This window comes from Hibiscus syriacus, unplaced genomic scaffold (genome assembly GCF_006381635.1).
Source record: "Hibiscus syriacus cultivar Baekdansim isolate YM2019G1 unplaced genomic scaffold, ASM638163v2 tig00110621_pilon, whole genome shotgun sequence".
In the NCBI taxonomy this organism is placed as follows: domain Eukaryota; kingdom Viridiplantae; phylum Streptophyta; class Magnoliopsida; order Malvales; family Malvaceae; genus Hibiscus; species Hibiscus syriacus.
This window is the reverse complement of record NW_024062802.1, coordinates 1265939-1281626: the sequence shown is the minus strand read 5'-3', so window position 1 is coordinate 1281626 and position 15688 is coordinate 1265939. Positions and strand designations below refer to the sequence as shown.

Sequence of the window (15688 nt, the reverse complement as noted above, 5' to 3'; positions counted from 1 at the left end):
AATGAAGGGAAATTATATATTTTGAATAAGGAAAATAATTATACGAGAGAAAGTGAACGATTTATCATAATATCCCTTTTCATTAACATTTTTTATTAAATTTAATAATAAATCTGAGAATAAGTAAAAGAAATAAGTTATCATTATTTGTCTCTCTATAAGGTGTTTGTATGCAATTAATAGTTAAGAAAAATTCTGTATAAATATTATCATGTAAATAATCAGGATTATTCAAAAAAATGTATATTTATTTAAATTTCATTTAATATATTTAAATGATTTTAAATTCCAACCCTTAAGTTTTGAATCTTAACCCTAAAATGTATAACTCTAAACCTTGAGTATGATAAATGAGAATATTAAAACTTCATTTATAAAATATTTTTCATAACAGTTTTCATATTTATGTCCAATCAAATGAAAGGTTTATCCCAACTAATTAATTGACTCTATGAAATTTGATGGTTAATCAAATCATAGCGTGGTTGGAGAAGTAATTGTGGATGTGACTAATATTTGGATATAAATCCGATATAAAATATTTTTCTTTTTATGTAAAAATTAAAATTATTATTTTGTACAATGTTTATATAATTGTTTTAATTTTAAAATTAAAACGCTATCGTATAATTTATATAATATTTAAAAAAAAAAAATTAATTAAAACGAATAAAATAATATACCTTTGTTCAATTTTTATTTAAAAAAATTTCAAGTTAAGTTTATAGAATTTAAGTCACATCAATTCAAATAGATTTATTCTAATTTATATTCAAATTTTAATATAATTATTTATAAGATGCTTATTAGTATCAATTTAAACTGTATTCTCTAAAGATATATAATATACATATGTATTTTACATATTTTTCACATGTGTAAGTAATATTTGCAATGTTATTTAATAAATTATATAATTTATTTATAATATATTTAAAAAATTGATGAGAGTATAAATGAATTAAGAAAAAAATGGAATTTACAAAAACGTTGTAGTTAAAGGATTAAATTGTTTACAACATAAAGTTGATGTATTAAGTTGAAAAAAACATTGTAAAAAAGAAAAATTGAAGCTACGCATGCACTCTACGATAGTCAATTAACATGCTAAATAACTTGAACAACTAGAATTACTCGAAATTAAAAAGAAATAAATTTTTTATTCTAGAAGTTTGCGTACTCCTAATAGAAGACAATGACCTTGGCCTCCAAAATAATAAAATTATCTATTAAGTCCTTTAAAATTTCAAAGAATTTCATGTTAGTACAACGATAAAATTCAAACATTACCAATAAAAACTAAAATTTGTTTCAGGCCACCCTTCTTGGCTTCACATCTATATACTAAATAATGTTGCTATAAATTTTATAAGTGGGATTAACCGCCAAGAATTAGAATTAAGGACGGTTTTCTTAAAAAAAAAACTTTGTGCGCTGACTAGAAATTCATTTTAAAATTAAGGACGGTGTTTCCTTCTAAATAATTAATTTGTATCAATGGTCAGATATATCCTTAATTGAAATTCTTCTGTTTCCCAGATGGATCAATGGTCAGATATATCCTTAATTGAAATTCTTCTGTTTCCCAGATGGAAAAGTTGGAGAATCTAACGGTCAGTTAGCTACTGGGCGGTCTTCAGCCGCTCAACTTTACCAACCTACACGGGATTAAGGTTGTCACGTTTTGTTGCGTGTCATACTCTACTCTTGATTTTTTTAATTAATACCTGCATGACATCATATCACATGTTTATGTTATATTATATATAATATTTTTTTATAAAAAAAATTAAGAGGGTAATTAGAACGACTTCATCCTCTTAAAAGTTGTATAATATCATTAAAATATTTTAATTACATTTAATTTAATATTGTTATGTAAGTTTTATTTAAATTTTATTAATTTTAGGTGTTATGTCAAAATTAGCTTTCAAGATTTATTAAAATATTTATTTTATTCCATATTCTTTTTCTTTGAGTATTTTAGTCTCTAATATTTTATTTTAGGGCAAAAAAATACTAGATGTTTGATGAATACTCATTTAACCCTTTTTTCTAAAGCATTTTGACCCTCATTATTTCATTTTATGATAAAATACTCCTATTTTGGAGTTTAGTAATTTGTTAACAGTTTCTATATACGTAAAAAAAATTACCTTAAAATGAAACATTTGAGATTAAAATACTCTAAATATATATATGTTAAAATAAATATTTTAATCAAATATTACATGTTTTTATATTATACCTTAGTTTTTTATTAGAAAATGAGGGAGATTTTTTGACCTAATAACGTTTTGTAATTTAACTATTTTCTTCTTCTTTTGAGCAAAGGGCTTGTTTGTTTGTCTCTTAATGGAATCATTCAACGCTAAATGCTGAACGGTTCAACATTTAACGCGTTTGTTTCTTACCTCTGAATGATTCAGTGCTGACTGATTCAGCAAAATAGTGCTGAATGATTCAGCATAGAAGTACATTTTGAATCATTCAGAGTCTGTTATCAAACAACATGTCACATTCAGAGTCAAACCATTCAGAGCCTCTGAATCATTCAGCATTTAAATTATTCAACACTTAATCATTATGAAGTAACAAACAACTCCAAAGTTTAACTACTATTTTAGATATTTTGTAAGACGTGTTTCATACTCTTCCACCATACATTATTTGATAATACCATTCAATGAAAAGCAACACATAGCTTTTTGGTGGGAGAAGTAAAAATTAATAATAAATACGTGGAATGATTAAATATTATTTTTTATGAATTTTTATTTATGTCTGTATCTACTTTTATGTATAACATAATTTTTTTTGATATATTTCATTATCATATTTTTATTATCTATTAATGTTAAAGTTAAATATGTTAGTAAGAATTAAATAACATCGGTAGTAAAAGAATTATTGTTATTCATTGAACATAAGAATGAATATTCAATATCAAATGGTTAAGAGTTATCTTTGAACATGTATTACCCTTAATTCAAATAATCTTAGATTACTATAATAATCTAAAATTCTATAATGAGATTACCTTATTAATATCATATATTTTCATATTTACATCTTATAAATGTGAATTAAAATATATTTTTATAATTAATTCGTAAATTTTAAATATTTAATTTATTTATCATATTTATAAATAAAAATATAAATATAAGACTGACATCACATGGGCCACAATATATAAAATTATCCAACACATCTTATAATGGTAACGTAAGTTTATCGATTGTGAACACTGTTTGCAAATATAAAGGGCAATGTGATCACGAATAAAATATGAAATATAAAAGTCTTCGTTTTATATTTGCACATTTGCTTTCTTATATTTTCTTTCTAGAACAATTTGTCCACGACGATAATTGTTTTATATTTTGCTATTATACATGGACGAAGCTACACAGTAGTTAGGAGGTCATTGTTACTCCTAAAATTTGGTATAATGATAATTTTTTTAATTTAAATATTAGTTAAACAAGATTTTTTTCTTTCTCAATTTTTAGATTTAAATATTTAATATATTATTATTGTTTTGATATAAAAAAAATTTATCCACTCAATTTTTTATCGTAATTCCGTATATGTTCTTAGGCACACGCGCCAATATTAGATATCATAAAAAAATATGATTAAATATGTTACGAACTCATATAATGTTTTAAATTTTAAAATTTAGATGTTAGGGGTGTGAGCGTTCAATGTCAAGAGACTAAGAGTTATCTTTGAACAAATACTGTCTTGGTGAACAATCTATAAAGTCCTATATAAATCTCAATTGGGTCTTAGGTATGCCCTGTCCCTTGAATAGGGGAACCAACACTGACCTAAACTTCTAGTGTACAATAATAATAATGATTGATCCATTCCTAACTTCCAATCAAAATTGTCATTAGTTATTATAGTTATAAAAGAAGCTAAATGTTTTTAATCCATCACATTTATATTTTTTATCGACTTGATCATTAGTCTTTAAATGCAAATAAAAAATATTATTAATCAAATAATATCATTTTTAATCATCCATGTTTAAATATATTCAATGATAAGATTGATAAAAAAGATATAAGCATAGAGAATTAAAATTTTATTTTACTTTTTTATTTTTATAATTATTAAATCAATAAATAATAGTATAATTGGACATAAGTCAATGTAGAGGTGAAATTTTCAAATAAAAATAATTTATTCATATCATAGTTTGTTAATGTTATTAATAAATGTGAGCTTCTATGAATACAAATACAATTAAAGTAATAATTATCTATTAAACTAATGGGATAAGATAATAGATCTTTTAATAAGATAAAATATTTAAATTCCGACGTTGTGAATATAATAAATTTAGTATGATTGTCTCATAATAGACTTGGATATTATTTAATTTAAATTAATCGATTAATAAAATAATGATCATTAATTATAAAAAAATACATTTAAAGTTTTTCCTTATAATTGAAGTAGGGTAACATGGGCTTTATGGAGATCACGAAGAACAATCGGCCAACACTAATAATTGGAGTACCCCAGTGGTAACACGTTTGGTCGGGTCGGGTCAAATTATACTCTTTAACACTAATTTTATATTTCAAGTGAGACATTTATTATTTGTGGATAAACACACCAATGAAGGCCGAAACAGCCAACAATGGAAGGGGAAGGTGGGACAAAATAATATGGATCAATGGTAATTTATTATTTGCGTAAAATCCTTTTTAATCACTGATAACACATATTTTACTGAGTCATATATTCAATTTAAGATTTCTAAGAAAATTAACACCATCTTTTTATCATTAAAATCATTTAATGGATTCATTAATTTCGACAAATGATCTTTGACTATAAAACGATGCTTTATTGAGTTCCACAACTATTAAAAATTATAAAATGATCATCGACTATAGTATATTGCTTTGTTGAGATAAATATAATGTAGTATCTATTCAAATATACTCTGAGCTATTTAACATTAAAACGTTCACATCCTATACATTCACGATACTCAAACTTAAAATTTTAAAAAATAACAATTATTTTATTATCGATATCACTTATTTCGTGCCGTTTAAATATCCTCATTTACAAGTAAAGAGGGTGTAAATGTCCAACTTAAGGCCGAGATTGAGTTAAGGAGAATTTACACAAGTCATCCAAACATACTCTTGGGTTTTTTGCTCCTAGGCAACATGGGCGTTCAATGAAATTGGTCCAAACACAAACACGTATTAGTAATGCATTATTACAAGTAACCCCTTCACATGCAATGGGTGTATTCAGATTCCCTACTACATTTTTAATTAAATTTGACATTTCACAATCACCATGGAAACCGGTGGTTAAGTTAACTCACAACATCAATTGGCGTAAATGTTTGATATATGCCTAGCAGAAGCTTGTGAAGCTATGGGACGGGACATGATATGCTATTTTTGTCTAATAACAGTATAGATAATTTAGATAAATTATATTTAAGTCGTGTTTCGTTTTTATTATTAAATTTTAAATTATTTTAGTTTTAGTATAAAATTTAAATTTCAGATTTAGTTAAAATATTAAATCATTAAATTATTAACAATATAATTTCTTTTCAGTAAATTTAATCTGTATATCGATTTTGTCACAAAATTTTAAAATATTTTGACTTGATTGATACTAAAATAAAAGTTTAATGATTTAATTAATAAAGTTGGTTGTTTAGTAATTAAAATAAAACAAACCTATAATTTAGTGACTAAATAGTTAGTTTACCCGAATAATAATAAAAATAAAAATAATTATTTGGCGTGGCATGGCAATATGGCATGGGTGAATCTTTGCCGGTTGCTGTAATGAAATATTATTGTATTAGTTAACACGCAGGCATGCTCTCGGGCCTTCCTCTTCCCTTTCCTTCGCCACTCCCACTCATTTCATTGCTTTTTCCCCCATTGTATATGTTATTCTTTTCAAAATTTGGGATTATTAGGTTAGGGTTTGCATGATCGAGATTGGATTTGAGAATTTGATTAATTGGGAATTAATCGTGGGCGTAGGGGCATGGAGAACGGTCACGATGAGAAATTGGCGGAAAAATTGTCCGTATTGGCCCTCAACGACAAGGAGCCCTCCAACGACGATAGCTTGTTTCAGGTCATGAAAGCCGTCGAGGCCGCCGAAGCCACCATTAAACAACAGGTCTTCTTCTTCTTTTCGAATAGTAGTAATAATGGAATCATAATTTCTTCTTTGTTTTCTCAGGCGGAAGAGAACAGTCGATTGAGGTCTGAACTCCAGAAGAAAATTGAGCAACTCGAAAAATATGTAGGATAATTTATCTTTTTCCCCTTCATTCTAATCAAAATTAAGCTCTATGTGACCGTTATACATTTTTACTGCCGGAATTTGTTTATATTTGATGGAAATCAGAAAGTGGAAAGCGGTAGTAATCCTAATGCTTCCGCAAACGAAGCTGTCAATACCAATTTTTACGGAACATTGAATCCACTTCCTAGTGCTGCTTCTTCATCTGACAATTACGGGGGCCCTCCTCTTTCTCTTTTCTCTCCACCCTTATCAGCCATTTCTTTTTCCTCTCCCAGGTTAATCTTCTTTACACTGCGTAGCTAATAGCTGTAGTAAATTAATAACTATAGGTGTATTAATATGAAATATACTGTTTTTCTGTTTCACTTGTTTTAATACGGTAGGCATCAATTAGATGGAGAATACGATTCTAGACTGCCACAAGGTTTCATGCCGATGCCCCAAGTAAATAGTTCCAATTCCCTGTGGAAACAGGTTTCTTCATGCCCTTTTACCATGTCTTATTATTATTATTATTCATATAGAGATTCAGTAACCTCTACTTTTCTGCAGGATGATACCCCTAAGGTTCGGGAACAAGAAGAAGAGATTTTGCAGTTGCGCAAGCAGCTTGCTGAATTTTCTGTCAAGGTCGTGTCTTGGTTCTTTTTGCTTTTCTATCTTCTTTGAATATGCTTTAGTTTTGGATTTTTAATAATCTATGGTTAATCACAGGAAGCCCAAATACGCAATGAAAAATATGTTCTTGAAAAGCGCATTTCCTATTTGCGAATGGTAGGCTATATCCCAGCTTTTCCTCTTGCACTATCACTAATTCTCTTCTTCCTTTTTTGATTACTTGTTCTGGAATGGAAATCTAATTTATAATATACTTTTTGACAAATATTCGCATCAGGCCTTTGATCAGCAGCAACAGGACCTCGTTGATGCTGCATCAAAAGCTCTCTCTTATAGGCAAGACGTCATAGAGGAAAATATTCGTCTTGCTTACCAGTTACAGGTATTTTCATTTATTAGCATTATTCAATTTTTACTCTGATGGTTAATATATACATATAATTATGTGATTGCTACTCGTCTTCTCTATATTTCTTGAGTGCTATGTGCCTGTATTCTATTTGGGCATTGAACCATGTTGTTTTCTTTGTGTTAAGACTTGCGATCATTAAAGCTCAAACTATTTCGCCTATGAAATTACTTTATTTTCTTCACACTTTTCATGTTTGAAAATCTTTTATCTCCAACTTGTATGGTTTTGGTTCCATATATTGTAATATTTTGTGTTATTACATTGCTCATGATTACATCTGTTTTTAACATTGATTTTTTCAATGTTCTGCCTGTGGTTCTTCTTTCAGGCTGCACAGCAAGAAAGAACAACTTTTATTTCATCTTTGCTTCCTCTTCTAGCAGAGTATTCCCTGCAGCCATCTGTACCAGATGCTCAGTCCATTGTAAGTAATGTCAAGGTCAGTTTCAAAATGCGTTCAAATTGCATTGACGGAATTACACTTGTATAATCTATTTTGATGCAAAGTCCATATATACCTGCAAGAAAACTGGGAGGTAGTCTGTATTCTGTATGATATAATTTATTTTTTAATTCAAATGCAAGTGTTCTATTCAATCCTATCAACAATGTCAAAATGTGAGTGACAAATTTCAATGCTATTCATTGAGGATTATCCATGCTCAGATATTGATATGGTCATTGTTGTGATAGCCCTGTTCTATCAAATCACTGAATCCACTTATGATTTGCAATTGATTGGGTCATTTTCACTGTAGTTGGGCTAATTTCTTTTGAATATGATAAAATAAGATTGCATTGTTAGAAATTTTATTTTAAAAATTGTGTTCATTTGCAAGTTTATTGGCATTATATTCCATTAGAAAAATGGGGGATTTTTTTTAATTCCTTTCATGTATTATTTGTATTTTCTTTTTTCAAAATTGCATTTTATTTGTGTGCTTGTGGGTGTTTTTTCCGTTCTTATAATTTAAGGGACACTTTAGCGACCATAATAGTAATTTGATTCGAAAGTTTATTAGCATTACTTGTAGCAAAGTATATGATATACCTAGTTTCTATTTGCTTTTAACCTTGAAATCTCTGAACAGACCCTGTAAAAAAGAATGAGGCATATATAAGGGCACAAGGCAGAGGAGCGAACAATTTTTTGAATAAGTTAAAACGTTTATGTTTCTTTTCTTTAATCAGAGGCATGAGGCTAGTACTTTTGCAGGTTTTATTTAAACATCTGCAAGAGAAGCTTATTTTTATTGAGGTATTTTTTTTCTCTCTCGAAATTCGCAACTATTTTTTTCGGTTCTGATGGAGTCAACTTGGCTTAATTTTTAAAGTGTATATATTTTTCTAAATACTTAATCACGTGTACCATCTTCTTTTATGGCCTCAGTCAAAGCTTAAGGAGTCACAATATCAATTGGCACCTTGGCGGTCAGATGTCACTCATTCCAATTTAGCCCCCCAATCACCATTACATTCCCTTGGTGCAGCGTTGCTTACATCAGTATGCTCATATATCTTCTTTTGGTTTTACTTTTACATCATAATGATTTTCTTAAATTCTTATACTTTTTGTTAGAGCAAAAATGGCCTTGAATTGGTGCCACAGCCAACATATTCCCAAGGAAAGATGCATATAATTTCTGTTGCTCAAAAGGACGCACAATGGGATCTACCTGGTCAGCACCAAGGTGGCTTGGGTGGTGGTATTGCATCAAAAGAATTGGAACTTGATGATTTGGGGAGGTATTCACCTATACCAAGCAGGTGAGCCTGGTCAAATGGAGACTGCTACTATGAACTGAATGTACAAATTACAACCATCTGCATTTGTTGGTGGGTTCTGTTTTCATTGAATTCTTTTTGTTGTCAGAAATAATTTCAAAATCTAAATTTCCATGATGCATCAGTTTAAACCTTCCATTGTGACATAATACTGCTTTCACATATGATAATCTGCCAACTGGTTAACCGTATTGGTATGCTTTATGTAGATTGTAATCGTAGGAGTTCTAAAAAGTCAGTACTTCACGTCATTTTGAATCACAACTGAGATATTTGCCTCTTGTTTTATGCATATAAGCATTTCTGAGAAATAGTTAAATTAGGATACAAAAGTTATTAAAAGATAATTGAGGAGTTTCTTTTTTTATAGTTTTTTTTATGAAAGACATGTAGAATTTTCTGTAAGAACATGCTGAGCATTCTAGTATGACAAGGGCATGGCAGCATTAAAATATGTTAACTGAAAAAAATGGTTGATGTTAATGGTTGCCAGGACTTCCACTCCCAATGAGATACCAACACAGCTGGCAGTTTCTCATAGTGACACTCATACTGCACGATATGGTGAAGAAACTATTAATAAACAAGTTACATTTCGTGACCATGTTAGCAATAGTGAGATGGATTATCCTGATGCCGAGGGACACCAGAATGAAAGAGAGCCTCCCTCCAACTGGGGTTCAGGAAATACTCCTTATGCTGCTGCAGACGACTCCAGTTCATCATATCCTCCTTATCTACCACCAGTTCTTGAAGAGCCTTCATCTTCTTTTTCTGAGAGTACGGTTTTACAGCGCTTTGTTGGTTGCAACTATTAATTACTATTGACTATCTTAAATTCGATATGGCTTTCTGCAGCCGCAGAGGATGATCCACTTCCAGCTATAGAAGGCCTCCAAATTTCAGGGGAAGCTTATCCAGGAAGGGAACTCCGGGCATGTGGATATTCTATTAATGGAACTACCAGCTGTAATTTTGAGGTGCTTTTTCGCCTCTATTTTAAGTGTTCAGGATTTTTGAACAATTATTTCTTTGATGTTTTTGAAGAGGCTGTGGATTAGATAGCATTCCTTTAGATTCTGTAGTATGAATATAATAATCCAGTAATGTGCTTGCGATGGCAGTGGGTGCGCCATATGGAAGATGGATCTGTTAATTATATTAATGGTAGTTGCTTATCCTTAATCCTTTTCTAGCTTCTCTTTCTATATAATCCCTGTTATTCATCGAATTCGTTTCTAAAGGAGTTTTGAAAAACAGGAGCAAAGCAACCAAATTATCTTGTTACTGCTGATGATGTTGATAGATACCTTGCTATTGAAGTCCAGCCTCTAGATAACAGGAATCGCAAGGTATTTACTTTACTTCAATGTTTTTTTTCCATAATGGACACCTTGTGCGTGTATTTTGTTATCCTTAGCTTTTTTATTCTTGCCTGTGAATATGGTTGAAGATTAGTCATGAACATTTTAGGACAAATTGCAATTGTGTTTAGAATACTGAAAAAAACCTTTTGAGAATGCAGCCACTTATTAAATACTAGGGAAGACCCATTTAACAAAATCCATACATTTGATAGTTTGCATTGCCAAGTTATCATATTTTCGTTGCATATGTTTGCATGTGTCAGTCGTGACTTCATATTTGAAAATGAATCATTGTGAATTCTATTTTGGAATAGCTGGTTTGTTTTCAAGTAATTGTAAGGATAAGTGCTGTGATGGAATTTCATCTTTAGTTAATGTGGAAGGTGGAAACAAACAAAAATAAAGAGAAATGGTAAAGCAGAACCTGTAAAGCAGTTGTGCTATTTGAACAAAACTGGAATCAATTCTTATTCATCTATTGGTTGAACTGAATTGGTTGAACTGAACCCTTACAGTGTTATCCTTTTTTCCAACTAATCTCTATTGGATGAAAATTGCTTGGTTCCCATAACTTGCTACATAAGATCTTCAGAGAGTAAATGCTGGAAAAATAAGCGAAGCTAATGTTGACTTGTTTCTTATATCTTTGCTACATGAGTGTTTGTTCTTTGCTTTTGGAGTAATCTTTGTTATTGAGTGGCTTTTCCTTGTGATGGTGTTGACAAAGAGGATAATGGTGAACAAAGAGTTGCAACATTGAGAGATGTATTGTCTACTCACTAATGGAGTCTTAATCTCGACTCACATATGAATGTGAGATTTCTTGAGGTTGACTTTTGGAAGTGCGGTTGATTCATCATTGGTTGGAAATGAGATTTAAGAGACATGCACATGAAGGCCCCAAGATCCTATTAACATAGGATTTTCAGTTTAAGTGGTTTCTAGTATGGACCTCTCATAATGCTGTTCATCAACTCAAGGATTAACTTCCTTCTTGAGTGCCTCATTATGTTAGTTCCCTTCCAGAAGTAAATTAATTTATGTTGATTTTTTTATATCCTTTAATTTACAAAGAAAATACCCTAATCATTTTGATTGGTGGGAGAATTAACATGTACCAATTATCGAAGTCAACACTTTTATCCCTAAGGGTTATTATAGCAGCTAAGAACCTAAGCCTTTAAATTGTGGCTATTGAGTTTGATTCTTGGAATGGAAGAAGCAATAGGGGAATGGGAGACTTCTACTTTCATTATGTAGCCAGAGATCATATAATATTGGAAAAAAAAGAAAAATCAAAACTCAAACTCTTATTTGATTCTTTCCATTTTTGTATCTGCATTTTCTATTTTTTGCATCTTTGGATTTCTTCACCTACCATTCATATTGGTCTGACTGCTAAACTCTAAAGTTCCCCATGCTGACGTGGCATCAGTAGGTGCTAAGTAGATTGGAGGGTGATTGCCATCTATGTAGATCGATAGTGTTTGTTGTAAAAGTTAAGTTTGCAATTATCTTTTTAGGTATATTGCACTAGGAACTATTTTGCAGTAGGGAAACTTTCTTTTTATTGCTGCCTGCCAAATTGTATACACCTTTTGTTGTCAATTTAGGGAGAGCTGGTGAAGGTCTTTGCCAATGAGCACAAGAAGATCACATGTGGTGAGTGATATTGATAGTAGTACCTAAAGTTTGTTTAGCACACCTTTTCTTTTTAATGTTTTAAATGAGATATTTGTTGAAATTAGAGAAAACTTAGAGTGTGTTTGGAAAGCCACCCAATAATTTGTTTTGGGTATATTTTTTTGTAACTACACATGCATGGCATGTTTGAGTAACTATTGTAATTAATGGGTCTTATTGAAATGAGTGTAATTGGAGAACCCTATTTATGCTCTACAATTCTTATAGGGGGTTGAGAATGGGGGGAATTACGTGAGTAATTAGCCACAATGACTTCCAAACATTTTCTTAATCCATTTCTTTTATTAATGGGTCTCATGGAATTTTATGTAATTACACTTTGCCAACTAAACATGTCTAGGGAATTAGAATTCCTTTTAATTAAACCAGGATGTAATAACTACCCTAGCAATTACACTTTTTTGCAGTTACTATGTTTCAGTTGATTTTAATAGTGTAATTGTTGTTGTGTATGGTAATTAATAAAGAGTGCTAAATAAACAAAGACCCAATAGTCAACTTTTGTCAGATTGACAATTGGTCAACAACAATATCCATGCTGTTTTGGCTCTCCCGCATCCCATTACATTTGTGTTCAATACTTTCCAATACACCACCACCATCATTTGTTAATGGGTGATCCATTATTAATAACTGAATCCCAAATATATAAATGATAATAGCTTAGGTTTTGGAATTTAATGACTACTTAATGGAGGGGATCTCAATTTTTATCCCCATGATCTTAGTTTTTATTTTGTTTACTCAATCTGTTTTGGTTATATTGTCTCTTCTTCTGACCAGATTAAGTTCATGTTGCTTTGTGCTTGAACTGTTTCTGTGCATTTTATCATTTGAAAATGTTAGCATCTGTGTTGTCCCTTGTTAACTTGTTGACTCATGTTCTTGCACTTGATATGGAAATTCATTTCCTGGCTTTCTTTTTTCTCTCTCTTTCTCTTTCCCTTTTCTTTTATTGTTTTTTTTATTCTACTTTTAACAGATCCGGAGATGCTAGGCTATATAGAAAAGACTCTTTATAGTGGTCATGCTTCATATAAAGTTCATATTCGGTACGATTTCTACACTTGGGTGGTTGTTTATGTTTCCCATTGTTAATGGCTCCATTAGTTATCTAGTGCTTATCAGCATAATATGTACAGGCTATTATTTAATTTGACAATGTCAAGAGTAGTTTCTGACCCTTGTATATTACAGACAAGATATCTTGATATCTGGGAGCCGGCTACATTGGCTATTAAAAGGGACGGTTACTCTATTAAGTGTAGTGGACCCCATGGTCTTGTAGTCACTGAAAAGTTTTGTCCAACCACTGAGGTAATACACATAATTTATCTGTTCTTTTGAGATCCTGTAGGAGTGATGCAGGAGTAGGAGGTTAAGGTTTATAGCAATTCTCAGGTTTGAATTGATGGAAATCATGAGAAGAATAGGGAAATTAATGATGAAAGGAAAGAAAAAAATCCCTGAAGCTAAGCAGAATAATGTTGAGTTATTTCTGGAAATCAATATCACAACAGATCTCATTATTTCATTATAACAATAGGGATCCAGGATCTCGCTAAGCTAAAAATAGACTTAGAGGTGAATTTTCAGATCCTAGTGATAATTGATATTTACTTTACAATGTACCACATATTCTGCATTTCTTGTTCATTCAAAACAGTGAACCTTCTGTGCTGTTATAAAATTGCCTCAATTTTTTATGCCCATTTAGAGCTTTTTGATGGAAATACTGGAATTGAGTTCACTGATCTTGTCTGATTTTGATATATCGTATTTTTTTCCTGAACCATTAGTGACGACAAGTAATCCCGAATTTACATTCTCATATATTTATATTGGTATCTTTTTTTATCTGTGTTTTTTTATTGTTTTCTCTAGATTAAGATAACATTTGGAGAGTCTACAGAGTTTATGATTGTGGGATCAAATGGTGTTCAACGTCTCTTACGAACTGATAGCAGCTCTACAGATATCAGCTGGTAAGTTTGAAGTTTCTTTTGTAAAAAATAAATAATTGCTGATTTAGAAAATAGCAGGTTCCACATCCCTCATAGTTTACAAAATTAATATCATTCCAAGAACAAACAAGGTACTTCCATTTCATCTGAATGGAGATTTCCATAATGTCCTTTGATGTCTAGTCCTGGAAGTTTTATGCTCTGGAATTGAAAATTTAGGTTGATTAGCTGATAAAAAAAAGGGGGTTATGGAAACTGCTTATTCTGTTGTGAAAAGTACCGTGGAAGTACAATTGGGATTTTGCGGGCGAAATATTATTGCTATGTCATGCTGGCTGGTTTTCAAGAAATAGATCAGACCCTTTTTTGCAAGTGTATGGAATACGCCAAAGCTGGTTGGTTTTAAAGAAATTCCATGTGGTTTCATAGATATGGTGACTAAGGTTATTTCCATTATGAACTTATAATGGCAAGCCGCTGAAGATGGGGCTCGGATCAAATATAAGGAATATTGATATGAATAGATACCTGGCGTTCCGAGGATGCAAAACACTTATATTACGAGCATCTAGCCCTGGAATGTTCCTAAAAATATGGAATGGCATGTATTCAGCTTCCATTATAATGTATACTGCCATATCTTAGAATTGGTGCATGCCAACTTAGTTCCATTTCAATTAAAACTTGGACATCTGTTTTCTGTTCCAATCTAAACTTATTTGCTTCCACTTTTCTCTTCCCTAAGCTCCCATATGTGCGATGTCCATAAATTTGTCTGTTTAATCTCTCTAGATAGAAAATCGTGAAAGGTATAACTATTTTATTTTTACATTTCACTTGTGCAGTTCAAGAGATACAATTGTGCTCACCTTGAGATTATTTATCATACGGGTATTACTCCTCTTCTGTGCACTTCTCTTTAATTTCTATCAGTAGTAGAATGTCTTATGTCCTGTTTCCATTGCATACTCTGTTCGTCAACATGCCGTGTATTCATTTGCCTAAGTTTCTTTACACCATATGTTATTACGGACCGGGTTGACCATCATTCTGGACTCTGCTTAGCCTAATTTCTAGCATTTATGTCGAATTTGACGGAACAAATTGTGTTTTGATAGGGTTTTATTGGGTTTGTAATACTTGCATCATGTGTTTGCAAGTGAGTTATTTTTTTTGTATGTGGTTAGCTTGCGCAGGCTGGTGAGAGAAAGAAGGGGAAAAAGAGAGGTTTATTCTTTCACAAGGTACACAGTTAACTCACTGTGCAGCTCAGTATTGGGATTGTGTAGTATTTATTATTTGAAGACGGGCTATCTTGGCAATGGCATAACTTGTTGAGTAGCTCTAGCTAGCTTGTGTCCGAATATTTTGTTTACAGGCGGTCAACATTGTTGAGTTTTTGTAATCAGCTAACTGTGTCGATATTTTTGCCCCCAATGCTGCAATATATCTCTGCCCTTATTTTTCTTTGCCATTATTTATAATTTAATATTTTATTATTATTTTAAATAGGTTTAAAGACG

The 15688-nt window shown here is 31.0% G+C and overlaps 1 protein-coding gene across 3 annotated transcripts; it reads left to right on the top strand.

Annotated features, from left to right (window-relative positions):
- Window positions 1–5990: 5990 nt before the first annotated feature.
- On the top strand, window positions 5991–15637 carry LOC120136173. Of its 3 annotated transcripts, XR_005517314.1 has the most exons (21): window positions 5992–6186; window positions 6250–6312; window positions 6418–6590; window positions 6699–6789; window positions 6868–6945; window positions 7030–7089; window positions 7211–7315; window positions 7674–7784; window positions 8562–8603; window positions 8736–8849; window positions 8925–9112; window positions 9624–9910; window positions 9989–10110; window positions 10255–10297; window positions 10391–10482; window positions 12111–12159; window positions 13184–13253; window positions 13399–13518; window positions 14086–14186; window positions 15011–15056; window positions 15353–15637. XR_005517314.1 is itself a non-coding variant. In XM_039152281.1 (19 exons), the coding sequence occupies exons 1-18, from the start codon at window positions 6049–6051 to the stop codon at window positions 13487–13489; spliced, it is 1917 nt and encodes a 638-aa protein (XP_039008212.1). In that variant the 5' UTR covers window positions 5991–6048; the 3' UTR covers window positions 13490–13518; window positions 13603–13997. The 3 variants fall into 3 exon arrangements, 1 of the variants encoding a protein (XP_039008212.1); XM_039152281.1 differs by lacking the exons at window positions 14086–14186; window positions 15011–15056; window positions 15353–15637 and adding an exon at window positions 13603–13997 and having other exon boundaries at window positions 5991–6186; XR_005517315.1 differs by lacking the exons at window positions 13399–13518; window positions 14086–14186; window positions 15011–15056; window positions 15353–15637 and having other exon boundaries at window positions 10375–10482.
- The last annotated feature ends 51 nt before the right edge of the window (window positions 15638–15688 follow it).

What these genes read in the sequence shown, in the direction of transcription:
- LOC120136173 (XM_039152281.1), top strand. Translation starts at nt 6,049, where the DNA reads ATGGAGAACGGTCACGATGAGAAATTGGCGGAAAAATTGTCCGTATTG. An exon ending in GTGCAGCGTTGCTTACATCA is followed by an intron (nt 8,850 to 8,924) that starts GTATGCTCATAT and finishes ACTTTTTGTTAG; the next exon opens with AGCAAAAATGGCCTTGAATT. An exon ending in ATCTGTTAATTATATTAATG is followed by an intron (nt 10,298 to 10,390) that starts GTAGTTGCTTAT and finishes TTTGAAAAACAG; the next exon opens with GAGCAAAGCAACCAAATTAT.